This window comes from Coenobita brevimanus, chromosome 24 (genome assembly GCF_032717465.1).
Source record: "Coenobita brevimanus isolate Jiangsu-jjx chromosome 24, ASM3271746v2, whole genome shotgun sequence".
In the NCBI taxonomy this organism is placed as follows: domain Eukaryota; kingdom Metazoa; phylum Arthropoda; class Malacostraca; order Decapoda; family Coenobitidae; genus Coenobita; species Coenobita brevimanus.
The window spans coordinates 13652297-13674720 of record NC_136977.1 but is presented as its reverse complement, the minus strand read 5'-3'; the positions used below and the strand labels follow the sequence as shown (position 1 = coordinate 13674720).

Sequence of the window (22424 nt, the reverse complement as noted above, 5' to 3'; positions counted from 1 at the left end):
CACTTTCATTACTCCTAGTATATATACTCGTATTCTTATAATACTACTCATTTACATTTCTATGTACATTCTCTATTTTATTTGCATTATTTACATTTCTATTTTATTTACACTGTGTTAGGCACTGTCACTTGCAGTAACTTATAAAACTATGTTCCACTGTTCACTTATATTTACATTCATTGCTTTCACTTGCTGTTTACACATTATTTACATTTCCACTTGCACTGTTTTACTCACCAGAAAGATCGTAGTCACTCTATCATTTGTCAGCCCTTTACCTCTTTCCACACGAGGTTTAGTAGGGGGTAGAGGTCACAGGGCCCTTTGCATGGGGCTAAGAAGCGGCGGAATTTGGCAGGCGCAAATCCGACGTACTTTCACCTTGAAAGACGACAGTAAACTGATAGTGGTGGCCTGCCTAGGGGGAGTGCAATACTGCCAACGTCAGCCTTGTGACAGCTGCTAATATATAGCTATGAAATGATTGGCAGGAAATCTAGACAATACATACGGTAATAAATTAGGTAGTTCCAGGTGAATGTAAATATCACTTAGGCTTCTCCCTTCCCTCTTTATATATATTTTTATTACGAGAATAGATTATACGGCATATTTCAAGGGGAAATAAGCAGCGAAAATTAGCGAACGAGTGCACATGAGGTTTTGTCAGGTGATAATTAGCCAATTCCAGGTGTATGGCACTATCACTTACCTTATTTCTTTTTTGTGTTTATTATTTGGTATAAGAATAGGGCATAGGGCTTATTTCAATGGATGAAATCAGTGGAAAATTCCAGGGAAGATTTACTTAGCGTTGAATACAGTGTGGTGGCCTGCAATAATTAGGTAGTTCCAGGTGAGTGTAAATATCACTTAGGCTTCTCCCTTCCTTTCTTATATATTTTTTATTACGAGAATAGATTATACGGCATATTTCAAGGGGAAATAAACAGCGAAAATTAGCGAACGAGTGCACATGAGGTGTTGTCAGGTGATAATTAGCCAATTCCAGGTGTATGGCACTTTCACTTACCTTATTTCTTTTTTGTATATACTATTTGGTATAAGAATAGGGCATAGGGCTTATTTCAATGGATGAAATCAGTGGAAAATTCCAGGGAAGATTTACTTAGCATAGCACGGCCGGGCAGGCGAGAGGAGAGGGTAATGGAGGGGAGGTCGTGAAGGGAGTCAAGAATGGGGAGAAATGGCTAAATTGTCAACAATGGATGGGAGTACAGATGAGATTAGGAGTGCTGACTAGTGTTGGACATTGGCAGTACTGATAGATGATACAAGCCAACACTTGAAAGCCCGGGCGAATTAAAAATAACACAGAATCACAAAAGTGACGCCCCGCGGTATGATCCCTTGCTCCCAAGTGTCACGAAAGTGATGCCCCACAGTTAAGGGGTTAAGTGACTGAATGGAGCGGCGAGTGATCTGAGTGTGGATATGCTTCTGGAAGCTGGTCTGAGTTGGGTGAGGGGGGGAGAGATGACAGTATTTGTGTATGGTATCGTGTGCAGGGTGTTGTTTTGATGTTCCTTGGTGTGGGTGGATGTGCTGCCATGTACTGTAGTGGATGTTGTGGGTTTGTGGAGGCTGCAACAAGAAACTGGGTGCCTCTCATGTCTAGGTGATCCTTGACTTTGAGAACTTTGGTTTCTTGATGTAGGTGGTCTGTGGGTGTAGTAGCTGTGCAGCCTGTGATTATTTTTAGTCCTTGTTCTGTATGGTCTGTAGAGTGTTGTAGAGTGTTTTGGTGAGGTTAGAAGCCCAGGCAGGGCTTGCATACTTCATCACTGAACGTATGTATTGATTGTATACTGTGGTGGTGGTTTCTTTGTTGTTTCCAAATGTTATATGGGCAAGTGACCTCAAAGCATTGAGTCTTGGTGTTTTTTTATTTTTAATGTTTGTGATGTGTTGTTTAAATGACATTGATGTATTATATGTTACACCAAGGATTTTGGGTGTGTGTGTGTGTGGTATGGGGGTTTTGTTTATGGTGAGGTGTGGGATGTGAGTGTGTTCTGCTGTCCAGTTTGTGAGAAGAGTCACTGTAGATTTGGCTGGGGCTATGTTGAGCCTGTTTGTGGTGAACCATTCGTGTAGTGTGTTGAGGTAAGGTTGAATGATGTGTGCAGCTGTGTTTGCGTTTTGGTGCATACATGTAAGTGTTATATCATCTGCATAGGAAGCTATGTGTATCTGTGGGGTGTGGGTACGTCGTGCATGTATAGGTTAAAGAGTGTAGGGGACAAAACAGATCCTTGGGGGACACCATTTGTGAAGTTTCTGATGTTAGAAGACTGACCTGCAAATGTTACGTGTGCACATCTGCCTGCTAAGTAGTTTGCCAGCCATCTTTTTGTGTTATTGTGCATGATTGTGTTGAGTATTTTGTTTGTGAGGTTGTGGCGGGGGATGGCATTAAATGCTTTGCTAATGTCTAGTGTGACTAGGAGCATTCTGTGTGGTGGCCTAGCTGAATTCATGCCATCAAAAACTCTTTGTGTAAGGTCTGTAAGAAGGTTGTTTGTGGGGTGTAGTGGCCTAAAGCCATGTTGTGACTGGGCTAGGGGAATAAGGTGTGACTAGTTGTAGTACCAGTTGTTCAGTGACTTTAGAGGGGGTGCAGAGGACTGTGATGGGGCGATGTGAGGAGGGTAACGTGGGGTCTTTGTTGGGTTTAGGGATAGTGATGATATTGCCATGCTTCCAGATGTTGGGTATTATGTTGTGTGAGTAGCTGTAGTTTGATATGTTGGTGAGTGCTTGTATGCCTTGTGGTCCTAGGTGTTATAAGGTGAATGTTGCTTATGTTGTCTGGTCCACAGGCAGATGAGAGCTTAAGGTTGTTAATGATGTGCTTCATCTGGTTGAAAGGTGCATAGTCTGGGTCTGTGGGGAACTGTCTCTTACGTCGGATGATATGTCGGTCTTCGTGATGGGGGTTTAGATGACTAACTTGTGAAAAGTGATTGATGAGAATGTTTGCTTGTTGTTTGTTTGAGGGTATGGTGTCTATTGTTGTGATGGCAGCGTGTGATTGTGTGGTGTTGCTGTTGGAAAGTGTGATGCTGTTTAGTGTTTTGTAGAGTTTACTGATGTTTGTTTTGTGATAAGTGTTTGGAGGTAATTTTTCCAGTTTAGTGTTTGCTGTTCTGATATTTTATTGTTTATCTGAGTGTTGAGTTCTTGTATTTGTTGTATGGTGTCTTGTGTATGGGGTGTTGGGGAGTGTCGCAGTGTGTCCCGTTGTCTGATGAGGCCTTGTATTTCTGGTGTGAAGTTGGGGTTGTGTTTCTTCCTTTTGCCTCTAGGGATGTGTCTTTTGTCTGCGTTTTGTAAAATTGTATTGAAAGTGTTCACAGCAGTGTTGATGATTGTGATGGGTGTACTGTTTAGTGTTTCGAAATGTTCTGTTTCAGTTACAAAGGCCTCCCAGTTGGCTCTCTTATAATTAGTGTATGTGTGTTTGTGGCCAGCTGGAGTGATTCTGGTTTTGGTAGCGATGATTGGGAGGTGATCAGAACCTAGGGTTTTGACCACTCTCCATGATGTAGTGGGGGCGAGGTTTGGGGAGCAGAAGGTGATGTCTGGAGGTGATGGGAGGAAGAGGGCTTGGTGTGGGATATGGGTATGTTGGTCTAGACTGTTTAGTATGAAGAGATGATCTGTCTGGGATTGTAGTACCAGCCCTCTGTGTCAGGGTTGTTGACATGCCAGGCCGACGACTTGGCGTTGAAATCACCACCCAGGATGATGTTCGGTATGTTAGTGATGTGGTGTATCTGTGGAGAGTAATTGGGTGGGAATGTATGTGTTAGCGATTGTTATGTGTGATTTGTTACCAGTGTGTATTTTAATTGATTGTATTTCTGTTCTGGTGTCATGTGGGGGGAGAAGTGACTTTGTGTGTGCACTGATATCTGCAAAGTTGATGGATTTGTGTACCAGGGTGATGAGTCCACTGCCACCGCCGTTGGCCCGGTCTTGTCGAATGGTGGTGAAGTTATGAAATGTCGGTGTTTTCTGTGCTCTGTGTAGTTTTGTTTCTTGTAAGATGGCAGGTGTGTATGTTCTGTTGTTTGATGAATTCTGTGTGTTCATGTATTTTGGTGTTTATGCCATCTATGTTTAACTGAAGGATGTTTATGTTGTGTGTGCAATGTGTGTTGGCTGCTGCAGCGCTGGGGGGAGGTGGTGTGGGTGGAGGGGAAGGGGTAGGAGGTTGTGATGCAGGTAAGGGTTGAGGTGGATTAGGATGGGTTGGAGTGGGAGGAGCTGGGGGACTGGATGGTGCAGGAGAGGTCAGTGGGTTTGGCTGTGGAGGTGTGAAGGAAGTAGGAGTAGGATTGGAAGGGGGGTTGATGGGTAGAGGGAAGGAGCATAAGGAGCAGGTCCAGATGTTTGTGTAATATTTTCTGGATGCAAATGTTGTGCAGGTGTAATGGGTCCAGTTCTTGCAGGAATTGCACTGAACTGAACCCTTTGTCTGTCGGCTCGACGTGATAGGTTTTGAGCATGTTGGACATATGTATTTGTTGGTGGGCCCTGGATTGCTCTCAATGTCCCCGGCTAGAAGAAGTCGTCGAGAAATGACAGCCGGGGAGTCATTTCTTGGTGAAGAAAAAACGGTGTTGTTGTGTGTGTTGTGTTGGAAGATGGGGTACTTGCCCGGGCGACCGAAGCCACTCCCAGGTACTCGAGCCCCGTGAGGGGCCGGGGGTGGTTTATGGTGGTTTGGCCCCCATGCTGTCCTCCTCTTCTCTTCAACAGCCTCTGGGGGGTAGACCCACAACGATGACGCCACCGCTCCAGGTCCCTTGGTTATTGTGCATACTGTAATTGGTACCAGACATGATGTGTGATAACGGACTTATGCGATAACAAAATAATCCCTCTACTATCCGACGTAATAGAGCCAAAGGCATGTCCGGAAAGTGGTCCCATCCAGTTAGTGGGCTTCAGCCTCCTGGACTTGTACTTAAGGACTCTAACACAGCCTAACTTTGAAAGCCACCTAAATAACTCCCTACCAGACATGCATAGCACCTATTTAAACCTATTTAAGACCCTATTCACACCAATAATGGACATAAAGCATGAAATAAATGAAAAAGAACCAAAGAATGAGGAAATAGAAGTGACTATACCTCAGCCAGGGTACGTACAGCACGTCTGTGGCTGCCTTCTCTAAGGCTTTGGCAGTAGTGAAAAGGCTCTTGAAGCACGTACAGTAATCCAGTGTTGTGCTGCACTGTGATTCTTTGCACTGTGAGTTATAATTGTTTAACAATGCACATTATGTTAATTGCACCATGCCAGTTTCAGCAGCCAGTTTGCACTTCACAGTTAACCCCTAATGCACGGCCATCGACAGCCGACACCCCCACCCCCCACCCCCCACCCCCCACCCCGGGGTGGCGGGGTTCGATCGCGGTCTGAGTACCTGTAGGAAAATATTAGCCAAAAATCAGAGATTAACCCTAGAACATTATACTTGGTATGGCAGATAGTACTTACATTCAGCTTTCTCCAGAGACAGGTGTTGAGGGTATGGCAGATAGTACTTACATTCAGCTTTCTCCAGAGACAGGTGTTGAGCCTTCGTGGACTACTCAAGGACTTGTGGAGACTTGCAAAGTTGGGTAACAAAATCTTCACTTTCACACCTCCAGCAACCCAGTTTCCCCTCTACCACAGCCTCATTCTGTCACAGTAAACTTTATACAACAACATACAGGTAGTTTGGAATCCATATTTGTACAATAAGCACTGAAAATAAGGCTAAAATCAACGAAGCGTACGTCCGACATGCAGCACGGCGGCGGTCTTCCCGTCACTCAACAAACATTACCATTTTCACAGCTAAAAACACGTATACTACATTATTATCAATCATATTACTGTACTTCCCAAACGATCACCGCAGCGCACTTTTTATTCTGCCTTACACCCGTCACTTTATTCTCGTTCCTGTCGGCCGCTCGCACTGACTCGGAAGAGCTAGAACTCGCCATAATGTCACTTTGAAAGCCTGCGGTAAACTGACGCTAAACAGGGGCAAACCGTGTGAAAAAAAGCTAGTGTTACAACTGGGGAAACAAGCGTTTCCTATTAGCATAAACTGTTTGTGAGAGGAGAGCGCAAATTTACAGTTCTGAGCAGTCAGAGTGCTGCCATGTATCACAGCCAGGCTGGCCGGGCTGTGGTGGGGGGGGAGGGGGGAAAAAACGTGATACTTGGCAACAACGGAGGTCAGTAGTACAAAGGTAAAGTATGCTAATTGTAGCTAAAGGGTGTTGGTACTGATAAACAATACCAGCTGGAACATCCTTGCCCGCGTTTATTCAAAACTAACTCGAATAGCAAACGCGACGCTCCGCCGTTATGTCCTTTTCGGCGAGCGTCGCAAATGCGACGCCCCGCGTTTTAGGGGTTAATCCTTTGCACTCTAAATTCTAATTTCTTAACGTTGCACAACACTGTAAATTCCCGTGTGGTCTGGTGGCGAGGTATTGCAGTTTAGTCACTGTTTATTCACAAAAAATGAGCACGTGCACCATCCATTGCGATAAGCATCTACTGATCGCAGTTAAGCAGTAACTGGTTGTGAGGGAAGAGCAGGGTTGCCAGATCGGAGCTCTGCCACATTACCATTATTCTCAATTTTCATTACCAAATTTAACTTTACGCATTTATTCTTCACTAAATATATATTCAAGTGGAAATACATGTAATCCTTCTCCTTATGATTAGCAGCATGGTGATTATTTTCATGCTATGTAGGCTAGCAGATTAATCAGAGAGAGCAAACACTCCACCATCTCCATCCTGTGTATCCTTATACACGTGAAAAATCCGTTTCATAATGCATTATTCTGATTCATTACCAAACGAATTTTTCTTTACCAAATTGGCCCACATTTGATATGAAAAATACCAATTGGCAACCCTGACAGGGGAGGGGGGAGGAAGGAAGGGGTGAAGGGGCCGTGGTGTAAACAGCTGTTCAGCGCCACTTGGTAGTTTCAAATTACTGTTGGAAAAAAATTCAGATTTTGGGGGGATTTTTTTTTTTTTTTTTTTTTTTTTTTTTTTTCTTGGCCATTTTTGGGTTCCAGGCCCACAATGTCCGGTAAGTGGGGTGTCCAGAAAGTGGGTGTCTGGATAGTACGGGGATTACTGTACACAGAACCAATGGGATATATCCTAATTGGTAACAGGCGAAGATGTGTAATGGACGCAAGAGCATATAGAGGTTGGAGGAGTGGACTTTCTGACCACCACCAGTGGTGGTCAGAATCAAGGTCCAAGTGAAATGGAGAAATAGGGGAAGGGAAGGATGGGAGGAAGGAGTACAGTATATGCAAGGAGAGTGGAAAGGTTACTAGAGGATGAGAAACAGGCAGAATATAAGAGAGAAATGTAGGAACGATCGGGTAAATGTGAATTGGAGCAGATGGGGGGCGTGGAAGGTGTGTGCAAGATATTCACAGAAGAAATATGTGCAGCATATGAGGTGGTGTGTGGGGTGAAGAGAAGACGAAAGGGGATGCAAGGAACAGCATGGTGGAATGAAGAGATGAGACAGGCTGTGGCACAAAAGAAGAAAGCATGCAATGAATAGATGAGAAATAGGGGTGTGGAAGAAGTTGAGAGACTGAAGAGAAGATATATGTAAAAAAGAAGAGAGAGGTGAAAATATTAGTAAGAGAGAGTAAGAAGAGAGTGGATGAGGAATTTGGAAGGAATTTGAATATAAAGTGGAGGGAATATAAGAAAATGTTCTGGAATGAGGTAAAGAGAGTTAGACAGGGTGGCAATGACATTAGTAGGAGAGTGAAAGATAAAAACGGTAGATTACTAGTGGAGAAGGGAGAAAAAGTGAGCAGATGGAGAGAACACTTTAAGGAATTGTTGAACATAGGGAATGAAAGTAATGCGAGTATAAGTGGCTGGGGAATGGCTGGGAGAAGGAGGGAGGTGAGAAGACAGGAAGAAATCAGTAGGACGGAAGTTGTGGAAGCAGTGAAGAAAGTCAAAATGGGGAAAGCCTCAGGAATTGATGGAGTGTGTGGTGAAATGCTGAAGCATAGGGGAGAGATAGTAGTAAAGTGGATGTGGAAGATGTGTAGATTGGCCTGGGAGGATGGCAGAGTCCCGGAGTATTGGAAGTCAGGTACAATTATTTCCCTTATACAGAGGGAAAGGGGAAAAAGAAGTGTCTGGTAATCATAGGGGCATTTGTCTTCCTAGTGTAATAGGAAAAGTATACGGTAGGATACTTATTGACTGAGTTAGGGAAATAACAGAGGAATTAGTTGGAGAAGAACAGGGAGGCTTTAGGAAGGGAATAGGTTGTGTAGATCAGATATTCATTCTTAGAGCTTTAGTGGAAAAGTTTCTAGAGAAGGGAAAGAAGTTGTATGCAGCCTTCATGGATTTGGAGAAAGCAATTGACACGGTGGATAGACAAGGATTGTGGAAAGTATTAAGAATATATGGAGTAGGTGGGAAGTTGCTGAATGCTCTGAAGAGTATGTATGAGGGTGCTAAGGCTGCAGTTCTTGTGGATAGTGAACTGAGTGAATTTTTCTATTTGAAGGTTGGATTGAAACAGGGATATGTCATATGTCCTTGGTTGTTCAGTCTGTACGTGGATGGGGTTATAATAGAGATACAAAGTAGAGTAGTGGATGTTGGAGTGGCCCTAATGGGAGAGGGCAGTGTTCGGAAGCTCCCTGCACTGTTGTTTGCAGATGATACTGTGTTGTTAAGTGAAGAGGAAGGGGAGCTGCAAGGCTTGGTTGATGAGTTTGGGAGAGTGTGTAAGAAACGGAATCTAAAGGTAAATGTAGGGAAGAGTAAAGTTATGGTCTTTGAGAGGGGTGAAGTCAGTGAATGTACAGTGAGGTTGAATAATGATGAAATGTGAGTACATTTGCTTTCAACATTTCATCCACTGGATGTAAACAAAGTCAAATGTTACATCAGAGAACTTAATAAAACATTTTGCTCACTCGATCCATGTAACATGTCACAACTGCCTGATGTGTATGAGCATGCTGCAGACATTATCTGCAACATAATAAATAGATGCTTCTTAGAAAGTAATTTTGTGCAGTCTGAGAAACGTGCTTTGCTTAGGCCCCTAATTAAGAAACCTGGCCTTGATGTCGAGAGCATGACAAATTATCGTCCTGTCTCTAACCTGTCTTTTTTTATCCAAGATTATTGAGCGGGCCATACTTGACCAACTCTTACCACCACTGGAACACAACAGAGTTGTTCCTGTTGTTCAATCAGCATACAGAAAATACCATTCGACTGGAACTGCACTAACAAGGATTCAGAGCGACTTGGTGGCAAACACTTGTAGTGGGATGTCCTCTCTCCTAGTTCTTTTGGATCTGTCTGCAGCTTTTGATACAGTAGATCATAAACTATTGTTGGATGATCTGTATTTTTATGGCGTTCGTGATAGTGCCCTTTTGCTCCTTAAGTCGTATCTGTCGGACAGATCTCAGAGAGTGGTTGTTGATTACGCTAGCTCTGATTCTGCTCCTCTTCTATTTGGAGTCCCTCAAGGATCAGTTTTGGGTCCAATTCTATTTACTATCTACACAAGTAGTTTATCGTCTCTACTTGATGCTCATGATGTGTCCTATCATTTTTATGCTGATGACACCCAGCTCTATGTTAAGATGTCAGATATCAACGATACTAATATAAAGTTTGAATCTCTAATGTCTGATATTAAGATTTGGATGGCTAGGAGGAAACTTAAGCTGAATGATGGTAAAACTGAGATCATCATCATCAGAGGAAACAGAAGGGGTGATGACACTGACAATGCCCTGGCTTTGAACATTGGTGTGTCACAGCTGCATCCAGTCAGTTCTGTTCGAAATTTGGGTGTTTATTTTAATTCTAAGTTAAATTACAAAGAACACATTAATCAGGTTGTAAGAGGGTGTAACTTGCATATCAGAAATCTGTATTCTGTGAGAAGATTCCTGAATAGACAGTGCCTCCTAACATTGGTCCATGCAGTGGTCTTGTCTCGTGTTGATTATTGTAATTCACTGTGGGTTGGTCTTCCAAATAATATACTAACAAAAGTTCAGTCTGTGTTGAACAGGGCGGCACGGCTTATCTTTGGTCTCCCCCCGAGAACCTCAACTACCCCGTTTCTGATTGAGTTGCATTGGTTACCAGTAAAGGCTAGAATTGAATTTAAACTGTGTCTTATTACATTCAAAGTTCTTAAGTTTGGTGAACCGAAGTATCTTGCTGAATTGTTAAAACTCCCATCGACACGCCCGGGTGTGATGTTACGCAGTGAAGATGATTCCTTGCGTCTTGATGAGCCAGGAGCCATTTGCCAGTCATGTTTCTCTGATCGTTCTTTTGCATATAGAGCCCCTAGATTATATAACAGATTGCCATTGTCCATAAGACAACTCTCTACTGTTGAATCCTTTAAGAGACAGCTGAAAGCCTTTCTTTTTTCAAAATGCTACGACCTGGAGAGAGGTACTATGACAGATGATTATAGGGTTTAATTTTTGCCACTTTCATGTATATAGGATGTAGCTTGTATTATATACAAGAAATGTCACAATTCTTGTAATTGTAAAAATAACGAGCGCTAGTGAATTCCCAAAAGGAAGAACTGGCGCTTTTGAGAAACAAAAGGCCAGATTATTATTATTATTATTATTACTTGGGTAGTGTGATGAGTAAGGATGGAAGTTTGAAGGGTGAAGTGCTTGAAAGGGTACAACAAGGAAGAATGGTTGCTGGTTCCTTGAAAGCAGTGATAAGAAACAGGGAAGTGAGGATGGAAGAGAAAAAGTTACTACATGACAGTATTGTGATACCAACTCTAACGTATGGAAGTGAAGCTTTGACGTTGTTGGAGGGGTACAAGTCAAGAGTGAGAGCAGTGGAAATGAGTTATTTGAGAGGAACCTGTGGAGTCACATGGAGAGACAGACTGACAAATGAGGATGTGAAGGAGCGTTGTGTTGTGGATGTGGATGTGATAGGAAGCGTTAGGAGAAACGCACTGAGGTGGTTTGGCCATGTGGAGAGGATGGAGAGTGAGAGACTGATGAGGAGAGTGTATGTGAGTGAGGTGGAGGGGGAGAGACGGAGGGGAAGACCAAGGATGAAGTGGAGGGATGGAGTGGAGAGGTATATGAGAGAGGGGTGTGTGAATTGGGAGCAGGGTAGTGAAATGGCAGGGGACAGGGTGATTTGTTTGTGGCCACCCTGTATAAAGGATTTAGGAATCTGGCAATAGATAGATAGATAGATAGTAACAGGCACCCGCATTGGAAGCCCAACTTATCCCTTTTATGACAGTTTACTCCCACTAAATACATACATACTGTTATTGTAAGTACCAGGCACAAACAAGCATTGGTAGGTTAAGAGAAGCTAATGACAAAGGGACAGTAAGGGAGCTTATTTAGTCTGCTACTGGGTACACATACCTCATGGAAACCTTGACCAGTCACTGGCCTTGCTCTAAACTGTAGACTCATTGAGGTAAATGTACGGTATAATTTAAGCAACAGCAAGACCTTATCAGTTCACTTTTTATTCTTACAGTTTTCCACATATTTTTTTATTATTATTACAGTGGATACAGTTGCCATAGTGGTGGTAAACTATGTTTACAATCCTCAACAACGCAAAAGAGACCAAGATGGACACCATCTTGTGTACCAGAAAGCAAGTGCCATTTTAGAATGTTATATTTGACATGACCCATATCATAGCTGATTTATCCAAACCTAACCTAAATTTTCATAGCAACCCAACCTACCGTATTTCCCACCATATTATGGGTACTTTTTTCCCGCAAAAATTTTTCATAAAAAAAAAAAAAAAAAAAAAAAAAAGTTATGGGTTTGGGATAGACATACAGGTTGAGATAACTGGTACGAATGCCACCAACTGTCAGAACCAAATCACTTGATGGCCTTACTATGAGTCTGTCTGTCTGTAGCCAGATGCCCTAATCCTGTAAGGGGTGGCCACAAACAAATCACCTCCATGTCACTCTGTCCCCTGCCATTTTGATGTTCTACCCCCCCACCTTACACCCCCCTCTCTCATATACCACTCCACTTCATCCTCCCATCTCATCCTTGGCCTCCCCCTCCCTCTCCCCTGCTCCACCTCTCTCATACTGAACACTCACCTTACTAATCTATCACTCTTCATCTCCTCCACATGGCCAAACCACCTCAGTGTATTTCTCCAAATGCTTTCTATAACATCCACATCCACACCACAATGCTGCTTCACTTCCTCATGTGTCAGTCTCTCTCTCCATGTAACTCCACATGCTCCTCTCAAATAACTCATCTCCACTGTCCCTATGCTTGACTTCTGTCCTTCCAACAATGTCCAAGATTCACTTCCATATGTTAGAGTGGGTATTAGTGATTTCGTTTCTCTTGAAGACCACAACTTTACTCTTCCCTACATTCACCTTTAGATTCTGTTTCTTGCATACTCTCTCAAACTCATTCACCGAGTCTTGCAGTTCCTTCATCTTCACTTAATGTGGTACTATCTGCAAACAACAGAACAGGAAGTTTCCAAACACTGCCCTTTCTCATTAGGTCTGCTTCAACAGCCATTGCCTTGCCTTGTATCTTTTATAGCTCCATGCATATACAAAATGAACAACCATGGAGGCATGACACATATAGTAATTTCCACTGATCTTACTCTTAATATGATGTACCAGTGCCTCACCATTCACTGTGCAGTACATTAAAGTAGATACTAGCACTCCTGCATGTAGTGTTCTTGCAACCTTTGTAGCTACTCAGTTTTCTCTTCCATATCTAGGTCTCCTAACTGCTACTTTCTCTCTCAAACCACCCTATATTCCACTCCCTTTTCATATTTCCCTTTCCTGTTAGTACTGCATCATTATCCGATTATTCATCTGGTTCAGAGTTTCGTAATTTATCTACATATTAATGTGTGGGTTATCGACCATAGTTATCAGCAGCCTTGCCAGAAACTTGAATCTAAGCCATCTTAATACTGCACCTCACAAGGCAAGTGTGCAACCAACTAGGTAGCCAAAGTGCTTGTTGTGCTTGATATGCAGTTTTTACCGTATGTCTTTTAAGGAGAGAAAGGAATGTGTGTTTGCACTTTAATGTTTCACTAATGAGGTTGAGTGGATAGAAGAATTTTAGTTAACAATTACTGTAAGCAATTATCTGCCTTTTGCAGGAGCCTGAGGTGGAAGTGGCATCTGGCTGTGGAGGGTCCGTATGCTGTGATCCTCAACGCGCTCCCTATAGATTCATAGCTCTCTTTTTTATGTGCTTCCTTGGATTTGGTGAGTGCCTCCCACTGAAATATGAAATTTCTGTTGACAGTATTGTATCTGAGTAACAGAGGTGTGAGGAGAGAAATCTGTCTTACTTGAATAATATCAGTTAGAGTTGGAAGATAATACAGTGCAGTACCGGTAACTGTATTGTATGGCTTTAGTGTACACTGTAGAGGCAGGCCCACAGAAAACAGTTCAGTATTAATTTGGTAATTACCATTACAGTAAACCCTCGCTTTACCGTAACCCTCAAAAACGGATGTCACATTTAACGAACGCTTTGAGGTCCCTGAACAAACTGTCGTGCATACTGGATACCTTCCAGTAAATGGGAAAAACAATGTGGATCATCTGTTATATGGGGCATATGACACAGAGCTACTGGGCCTAATTGGGTCACGTCCCACATGTGGGGTGGCTCAAAATGTAGTAACCAACACTGGTGGCAGTTTTTTCCACTCACTTGGGCTAGTCATAAAGAAAAGCCATGACAAGAGTGTGAAATTAGGGGCCAAGTAGGTATAAAATGGGTATACAGTAGTTTTCATTTTTTCGTATCAGAATATGATACTTCACTCATTTATTTTCGTCTCTGTGCTTGAAGTCTCACCTTGTGGGGAGACCATTAGACTTACTGGAATGTTGGCTTTATTGGATCAGGCTTCCTCACCAATTGATTTGGTGTAGAGAAGGTCTACTGTACTGGAACTTAGGAAACTGTACTGGTTAAATGACCCATGAGGTCACTTATATGACCTTATGGTTATAATAGCTGATAGCCTACTTGGACAGTACTGTACATAATTTTATTAGTACCCTAGTGCCATTTTTTGACATCATAAATGTATTCTGGAAGCCTAATTTCCAGTGCATATAATACAAAAACCTCAGTAGTTCTGATAATTATCAATAGTAGGTTAATTTCTCTCAAGCAGTCCATACAGTGATAAAACACCTTGGGAACATCTTCATCCAGCACTACACTGCACAAACATATTCATTTAAATAGTCAATTCCTCCATTCTTTCCTCTTCTTTCTGCCAATGGGTGACTCTGCACTGAGTGACAAGCCAAATGGTTTCTTTTACACCAGGAAACTATGTACTGTGCTGGTGGTAACCATATAACCAAATTATGGTGCCTGGTGGTTTAATGAGTAATTACGCACTCCAGTTGGATTGAGCCGATGAAGGTTTATATCCAAGAGGTGGCTGGAGTCTATTGCTTACATAATGCCACTCAAGGATGAGGGTTGGATGATGGATGGATGGATGGACTACAGTAGTGCTGTAACCAGTGTACAGTAAACTCACAATTATCTGTTATAATTCAGCCAAGCCCTATGCCGAATAACATGAAACACCGGATATTGCATATCCAGTTCATCAGTCAGCTTTGAGCTGATTTTGTGATTCTGTCATGACTCTCTATCCTAAAATCTTTACTATGAGTAAAAGATAAAGTCTAAACATAAAAAATAATACATTTTTGATATAGTACTGTACAGTACTGTACCTAGTGTACTATTGTATGTACTCACCAAGTGTTGGCATTGATGGGGAGAAACAGCACTGGGGGTTCGCACTTATAAATAGCACAGTACACAATACAGCACAGGTGTAGTTTAACAATCACAGTAGAGCAGTAGGATGTGAAGACCAACAGGCCATTAGCTTTGTAATACAATACTGTACAGTAGCATGAATACAAGATGCCACAGAGTTAGTCAAAGTACCTGGGTTTTGCGACTGCATGGTCAGAAGAGTGGAGCGCACAAGCACATCTTGACTCTGCGACATCCACGGATGAGAATGAGAGCATGGCAGTATTCAAGGTGCACTGGATAAGTCACGCCCATGACAGATTCTGATTGGCTGACATGTTATGGGTGTTTTTATTGGCTCCTGAGTTTCAAGATTTCCCCTGGCGCTGGTTGGCTACTGCAGTTGAGACGCTTCAACGCTGGATATTGCACTTGACCGCTGGTTACATCCCGTTTCAGCACCAGCTGTTGCATAATTTAGCCGGATATTGTTTTGATAAAACAGGATAGCTGTGCCAGACATTGTGCCGACAGATAATTGAGAGTTTACTGTATCACTGACATTTGCATTTTTTTTTTTTATACTGAACCAATTCCAATATTTATTGTCAATATCAGGATATCGGATATGGAAGGAAGAAGCATTAAAATGCCATACTGTAATCCCCCATTTATCTGGATGTCCATTATCCCTACGATCCATAATCTGGACGCTGTGATCTGGCTGTATTAAACCATTATACATACATTTTTCATCGTACAGTATCCGGATAAAATGCTTGCATCTGAGTGGAAATTAAGGCCATGCGAACATTTTCACCCTCCCAGGAGGGAATAGCCCAGTGGCGTCGCACTCTCTGGCTCAGTAGTTCACCCATCTTCTATTAGAGACCCCCTCATCCGTTCCCAGTATGTGTACATGCCTTCGTTTATGTATGTATGTGCGTATTTATAAGTGAGGGAAAGATTGTGTATATATGCATATGAGTTGTTTCATGTGTGCAAGAGAAAGAGAGAGAGGGGTGAAAGTGGAGATGAAAGTGAAAATGAAGGGGAATGTGAATGTAAAAGAAGGGAAGGTGAAAGTGAAGGTGAGTGAATTTAATAGTAAAGGTAAATGTGAAAGTGAGAAAGTAAAGATACAAGTGAAGTTGAAGGTGAAATTGAAATTATATATGAAAATGAAAGTAATAGTGATAGTGAGTGTAAAGGTGAAGGTGAAAGTGAAAGTGACCATGGAAGTGAAAATGAAAGTGAATGTGAGAGTCAGAGTGAATGCAAAAGCAAAAGTAAAAATGAAAAGGAAGGTGAAGTTGAAGGTGATGATGAAGATGAAAATATGTGAAGTAAAAGTGAAAGTGGGAGCACTCAGTGCACAGAGAGAGAGAGAGAGAGAGAGAGAGAGAGAGAGAATAAATATAGGAATGATATAAGCGGCGTCTCTTCAAATAAACTATCGAGGAGATAAGGCATAACATTGGTCCCTCCTCTTTCTCTCCTTCTCCATTCCCGTCCTCCCTCCCTCTCTGGGGAGAGAGAGAGAGAGAGAGAAAATCGGTCCCTCCTCTCTCTCTCTCTCTTCTTCTTCTCCATTGCCCCCTCACTTCTTCTGTCTCCAGGGGGAGGGAGGAGAGAGAGAGAGAAAGAGAATCGGTCCCTCCTCTCTCCTCCATTCCCTCCCTCCCTCCCCCTCCCTTTCTGGGGGGAGAGGGAGAGAGAAAATAGTACAGGAATGAGATGGGCTAGTGTAGCTGTCACCAAGCCCCAAATGTCTCACATCACTTCTGTCTAATTCACACCCAGAAGTCTGGGTGTGAATTAGACAGACACGATGCCAAATGGAAGGCTATGGGTTTCGCCCAGCATGCCGATGTCGACCGTTCGATGGGTCTGCTTGACTATGGTAATTGCTTTGCTGTGGTTTATAGGTCTGCTTGAACAGATAGAGTAGTGTAAAACAGCAGGAACAAGTGTTTATTATGTACGGTAGTGGCCTTTTACAGTGGCTTTCAAAGTTAGGTTATGTGCAAAGGGGAGGAGTCCATTATCCGGACAGATCCATTTTTCGTACATGCCTTTGGCTCTATTTCATTTTTGTTTTCATTTTTGAAGGCTCCAACATGCTTTCATGTGTCCTCCTTGGTCACCTAATAGCGGCTGTACTTGCTGCTCGATCTTTGGTAGCATCCCTATTTAGTCCCTTAACCCTGAGATCATACTTAGTGCCCTCGTCCCAGGTCTTTTTCAGTCTACCTCTCACTACCCTACCCCCAGCATTAACACTTGTCACTTTCTGCATCGAATTATCATCCCCCATCCTCTCTGCATGCCCAAACCATCTTAATCTACCTCTCCGCATCACAACACCAATACACTCCGGTCCCATCCTACCTCTCAGCTCTTCATCATAAACCTAGCCCCCCCAGGCCTTGCACTCAAGGACACACTGCACATCTAATAATCATTGCCATTTCTGTAGGTTTGAGCCTGCGAATACCCTCTTCCTTTACTGCCCAGGTATCACTATCATACAGCAGTACATTCCTAACACATGCCACATACAAAGATCTCATAGCATGGAGGAAGAGCCCTCTCAGTGTCAGGAGAGGCAACAGCTCCCTGAACTTCTTCCAACCACATGTTACCCCAGCCACAGAACTACCTCCAGCCCCCATCTCCAGCACATAACATGTCTCCCAAATAACAAAACACTTCCACACACTCAAGAGACTCACCAGCAAGTTCAGTCCTGTCACACCTGGCAATGTCCACATGCTCTCCCCGACACAGTGCACACATGAAATCAGCATTATCTCATAGTCTACCTCTAATACCACCATATCTCTTATGCACCCATTTATCACAAACCCTGCACAGGATGGGATTACTTCCCATGCCCTTGTGACAAATTGCACGTGGCCACTGTCCCTCTTTAATAATACTGCCCCAGCCCTAGATACTATCGTTTCATTTCATTTTTAAAGGCTCCAACATGCTTGCATGCATCGGCCTTGATCACCTAATGGCAGCTTTCCACTCTGCACGATCCATTGCAGCCTCCCTGTTCAGTCCCTTAACGCTGAGGTCACAATGACCTCGTCCCATGTCTTTCTCGGTCTACCCCTCATAACCCCACCCCCAATATTAACACTTCTCACCTTCCTCAGCCAGTTATCATCCCCCATCCTCTCCACATGCCCAAACCATCTCAGTACTATCACTTGTGTTTTATCTGCATTTACTCTTAAACCCTTGTGCCTTATACCATCTCTCCACTCCCTAAATCTTTCCTCCACCACTCTTTCATTCTCTGCAACCAACACCAAATCATCAGCATACATCACCCATGGGAGTCCATTTCTGAAGTCACGTGAGAGGGCTTCAAGTACCATGATAAACAACGAGGCTCAAGACTGACCCCAGATGCACACCGATGTTCACGGAAAACTCATCACTCAAATCTCCATTCACCCATACCTCGGTGTGAGCATCCACATACTGTACATGGCTATAACCACCCTAACCACCCACTCCTTGATCCCAAGCTCTCTCATTGCCCACCTCACCACCTCTCTAGGGACTTTGTCAAAGGCCTTCTCCAAATCAACAAAAACAAAACACAGTTCCTTTTTCTTTCCTCTATATTTTTCCTGAAGCTGTCGAACAATGAATATGGCATCAGTGGTCCCTTTGCCTGGCATAAACTGAAACTGCATCTCATCAGTACAGGTATACCCCGAGATATGATACCCCTAGATGTGATACCCCGGCTTAGTGATGGGGGTAGATATACCACCATTCCCCGCCTAACAATGGCCAAACTTCAGTTTAACGATGGATTTTTATTTTATTTTTTTCTTTACCAATTTTAATGAGATGGTAGACCTAAATTTTGTATTTAGGCGTGAAAATGAAAAGTCAAGAATAAGAGCAATGGAGATGGGTCTGCTGAGGAATGTACGTGCAGTACAGAGGGTGGATAGGATACGAAATAATGTGATTCGTGAAAGGTGTGGAGTGAGGAAGTCGGTGGACACCAGAATTGAAGAGAGTGTCCTTAGATGGTATGGTCATGTGGAAAGAATGGATAACAATAGAGTGATGAAAAAGATATACCTGAGCAAATTTGAAGGAGGGAGGAGGCGAGGTAGGCCAAGGAGAAGGTGGAGAGGTATGGTGGATGAGTGTTTGAGGAAGAGAGGTTTGGAAGTTGGTGAAGCTAGGGAACTGACAAGAGATCAAGCTGACTGGATGAATGTTGTGAGGAGAAGTGCATGATCAGGGATTTTGGCACCCCTTGTGAGCATGACAGCGTCCGGATTGACTCAGTCGGATACGTTTGTGTGAAGCTGCAGAATGTGGTGAATGTTTTTGGCATATCTGGTAGAGCCAGGATTCCGGGGGCTTGAATGATGAGTGAATGGAAATGTGGCCTATTTGGATTGGGCATGTTTGTGCTGTCTGGACATTGCTACTCCTCACCCTGCCCTTGGGTGGGAAGGGAGGTCTGGATGATTTTGATGATGATGATGTTTATTTATTTACTGTTTTTAGACTTAGATTATTGTGTTTTAGTCATTGGTGAGGTGAACATCATCATTTTGGGGTACAGTTTACTAAGTTTAATTTTTTCCAGACATATTTGACAATTTTCAGATTTTATTTTTGAGTTAAGGTGAGTTATACACTGCTTTTAGGCATAAGTTGGCGTGTTTTAAAGCTATCTGGGGGTTAGGTTTTCAAGAAACTTGTTTTTTGACTCATTTGAGTGGGTTTAGGACTTGGTTGAGGAGGAAGCCCAAGACTCAGAAACGCATCCCAATACTTTACATGTTAAATGTACCCCGAGATACGATACCCCGCCTAGCGATGGGTTTTTACTTAACCAATTGCATCGTTTAACTGGGGTATACCTGTATTCAGCCTTTCTCAAATCATACCTCCTAGACCTTTCTTCATTACCTTCATTATCTAATCCAAAAGCTTTATGCCTCTATAATTTCCTCTCTCCAGGGCATCACCCATACCCTTGTATACATTTACACTCTTCAGCCAATCATCTGGGACAACACATTCATATATATAATCGTATTTTGCAGGTTAGTGACTAACCTTACTTGTACATCTCCTCAGGCTTTCAACATTTCAGCAGTCAACCCAGACACACCTGCTGCCTTCCCCTCATGGATCCTGCTTATTGCCCCACTCTTAGTAGCAGCATCAATCAAGGGCCAAGGGCCAAACATTGGATCTGCTGGCTCCAACCTTTCCCTGTACCAGTCAAACTCCTCATTCAACAACCAACTGTAATGCTCTCTACATGCGTCTTTAATATTCCCACTGTTCACCACAACCCTTCCTTCATCATTCTTCACACATTGCTCACCTATGATATCCTTACTCTCTCACTTCATCTGATTTGCCACCATAAATATCATATTCTTCCCCTCCACATGATTTAGGTTATCAAGTAAAAGTCTCTATGACTGAGATTTTGCCCTGTAAATCTCTTTTTCTAGGCCTACTCTTGGCAGCCAAGTATTCCTCTTTGTTACTAACCTTCTTCCATTCCTGGAAAAGCCTTCTTTTCTCTTTATTCTCAACTTCTACACCTTCATCCTACCACCAGGTCACTTTGTCTTGGTGGGCCTCTTGTCCCTCCACATACTCAATCAGTAACTCTCAAGAGGATGGCCTTGAGGGCTCTGTACTGTTCATTAACACTTCCGCCCTCATCTCCCTGTTCAGCCACCACTCTCCTCATCTCGCTATAGAAGGCATCCCTTACTGCTTGGTTTTTCAACTTCCATATTTTCCTCCTAGGTGCATGCATCCTCTTTTTCATCACCTGCTCCTTAAGCACCATGTCACATATCAATAACTTGTGTTGCAGCACGCACTCCTCGCTCGCTGTAGCTTTAACATCCGTCACTAACCATCTATCAGCCCTCCTGACCAGGAAATAGTCTATCTGGGTGCTATTTCTCCCAGATTCATGGGTAATCAACCTGCTCTCTCTTTTCCTGAAATGTGAGTTGCACACAGTCATGTTCATTGCCTCTCCAAACATTGGATAAATGGGAGAGATTACTGTATAAGAAAGATATCATTCATTGTTTTGCCAGATTCTTTGTGAAGGAGTGTTGTTACCTTGACACTGTTTTGCAGCTTCATAAAGAAGAGCCTTACTGAAAACCAATAAAGGGTCAGAGTAATAATCGGGTGAATGGGAAAGGAGAGAGAGGGGAATAAAAGGCTAAAAGCAGTGAGTCAAGAGAGGGGTCTGCATGTACTGGTGGTGTGTAAATATGGTTCCTTGTGGTTTTATGTACATAATTTGTGTACACATGCTGCCAGCATAGGCACAAACTCACAGTGTAGAGGCTCTCAAGTAATGTAGTGTGCTCATGCACAGCTTACTTTGCCCTCAGAATATGGCTCCTCCTACTTTTCTTTCTGTCTTTGTCACTTGGAAACTCTCTCTCTCTCTCTCTCTCTCTCTCTCTCATATGTGACCTCCTGTCGCCCCCCAACTCTCTCTATAAGATGTCACTTGGCCTTCCCCCTCCGCTCCCTCTCTAGTAGATTTCACTTGACCCCCTCCCCCCACTCTTTGTTAGATCTCACTTACCCCCCCCCTTCTCTGTCTGTCTGTCTGTCTGTCTGTCTGTCTGTCTCTCTCTCTCTCTCTCTCTCTCTCTCTCTCTCTCTCTCTCTCTCTCTCTCTCTCTCCGTCTCATATGTGACCTCCTGTCTCCCCCCAACTCTCTCTATAAGATGTCACTTGACCTTCCCCCTCTGCTCCCTCTCTAGTAGATCTCACTTGACCCCCTCCCCCCACTCTTTGTTAGATCTCACTGAACCCCCCCCTCTCTCTCTCTCTCTCTCTCTCTCTCTCTTTCTTTCTTACACACACACACACACACACACACACACACACACACACACACACACACACATAATCAGCACCATCACCATCATTATCACCACCAAATAGCTACCTATCAATACTCTTAATAAAAGTTTACTTGTGGTAATGGTTTTTTATAAGCAAACAATATTGAAATAAAAGTTTAACAAGATGTAATTACAGTATCTTTATTTTGCAATCAAGACCAGCGCCTTACATCAGGAATATCTTTCACCCAACAACTTTTGTTAATTTATTGTATTTATTTCTGACCTCATTGACAGAACATCTGTTCAGTACCTTGATACAGAAATACTGTATAGCCTACAGTGCATATGAAATTTAAGTACCTTTGGCACCTGTGGTAAAACATACAGTGTTATACAATTAATTTCCTGAAGTCCTGGACCACTTTCTTTAAGCCTGCTACCATGGAATTTTCTAAACATTTCCTCAGCAACTTTGAATTTCTCAATAAAATATGGTGCCATGTGCCTGAAGCCTCCATTCCTTGACATGACTGATATTCAATCACTAGGTGGCTCATCAGTGCTGGCAGCATCAGGTTACTTGTCTTTAAA

General features: G+C 43.0%; 1 protein-coding gene across 2 annotated transcripts in view; it reads left to right on the top strand.

Annotated features, from left to right (window-relative positions):
- The window catches only part of LOC145393490 (lysosomal dipeptide transporter MFSD1-like), a 306345-nt gene that overhangs the window by 21684 nt on the left and 262237 nt on the right, over nucleotides 1-22424 (top strand). For both annotated transcript variants that reach the window (XM_080267611.1, XM_080267610.1), the window contains exon 2: nucleotides 13288-13396. In XM_080267611.1, the coding sequence (XP_080123737.1) occupies nucleotides 13288-13396 (109 nt within the window). The remainder of the gene's footprint in view (nucleotides 1-13287; nucleotides 13397-22424) is intronic.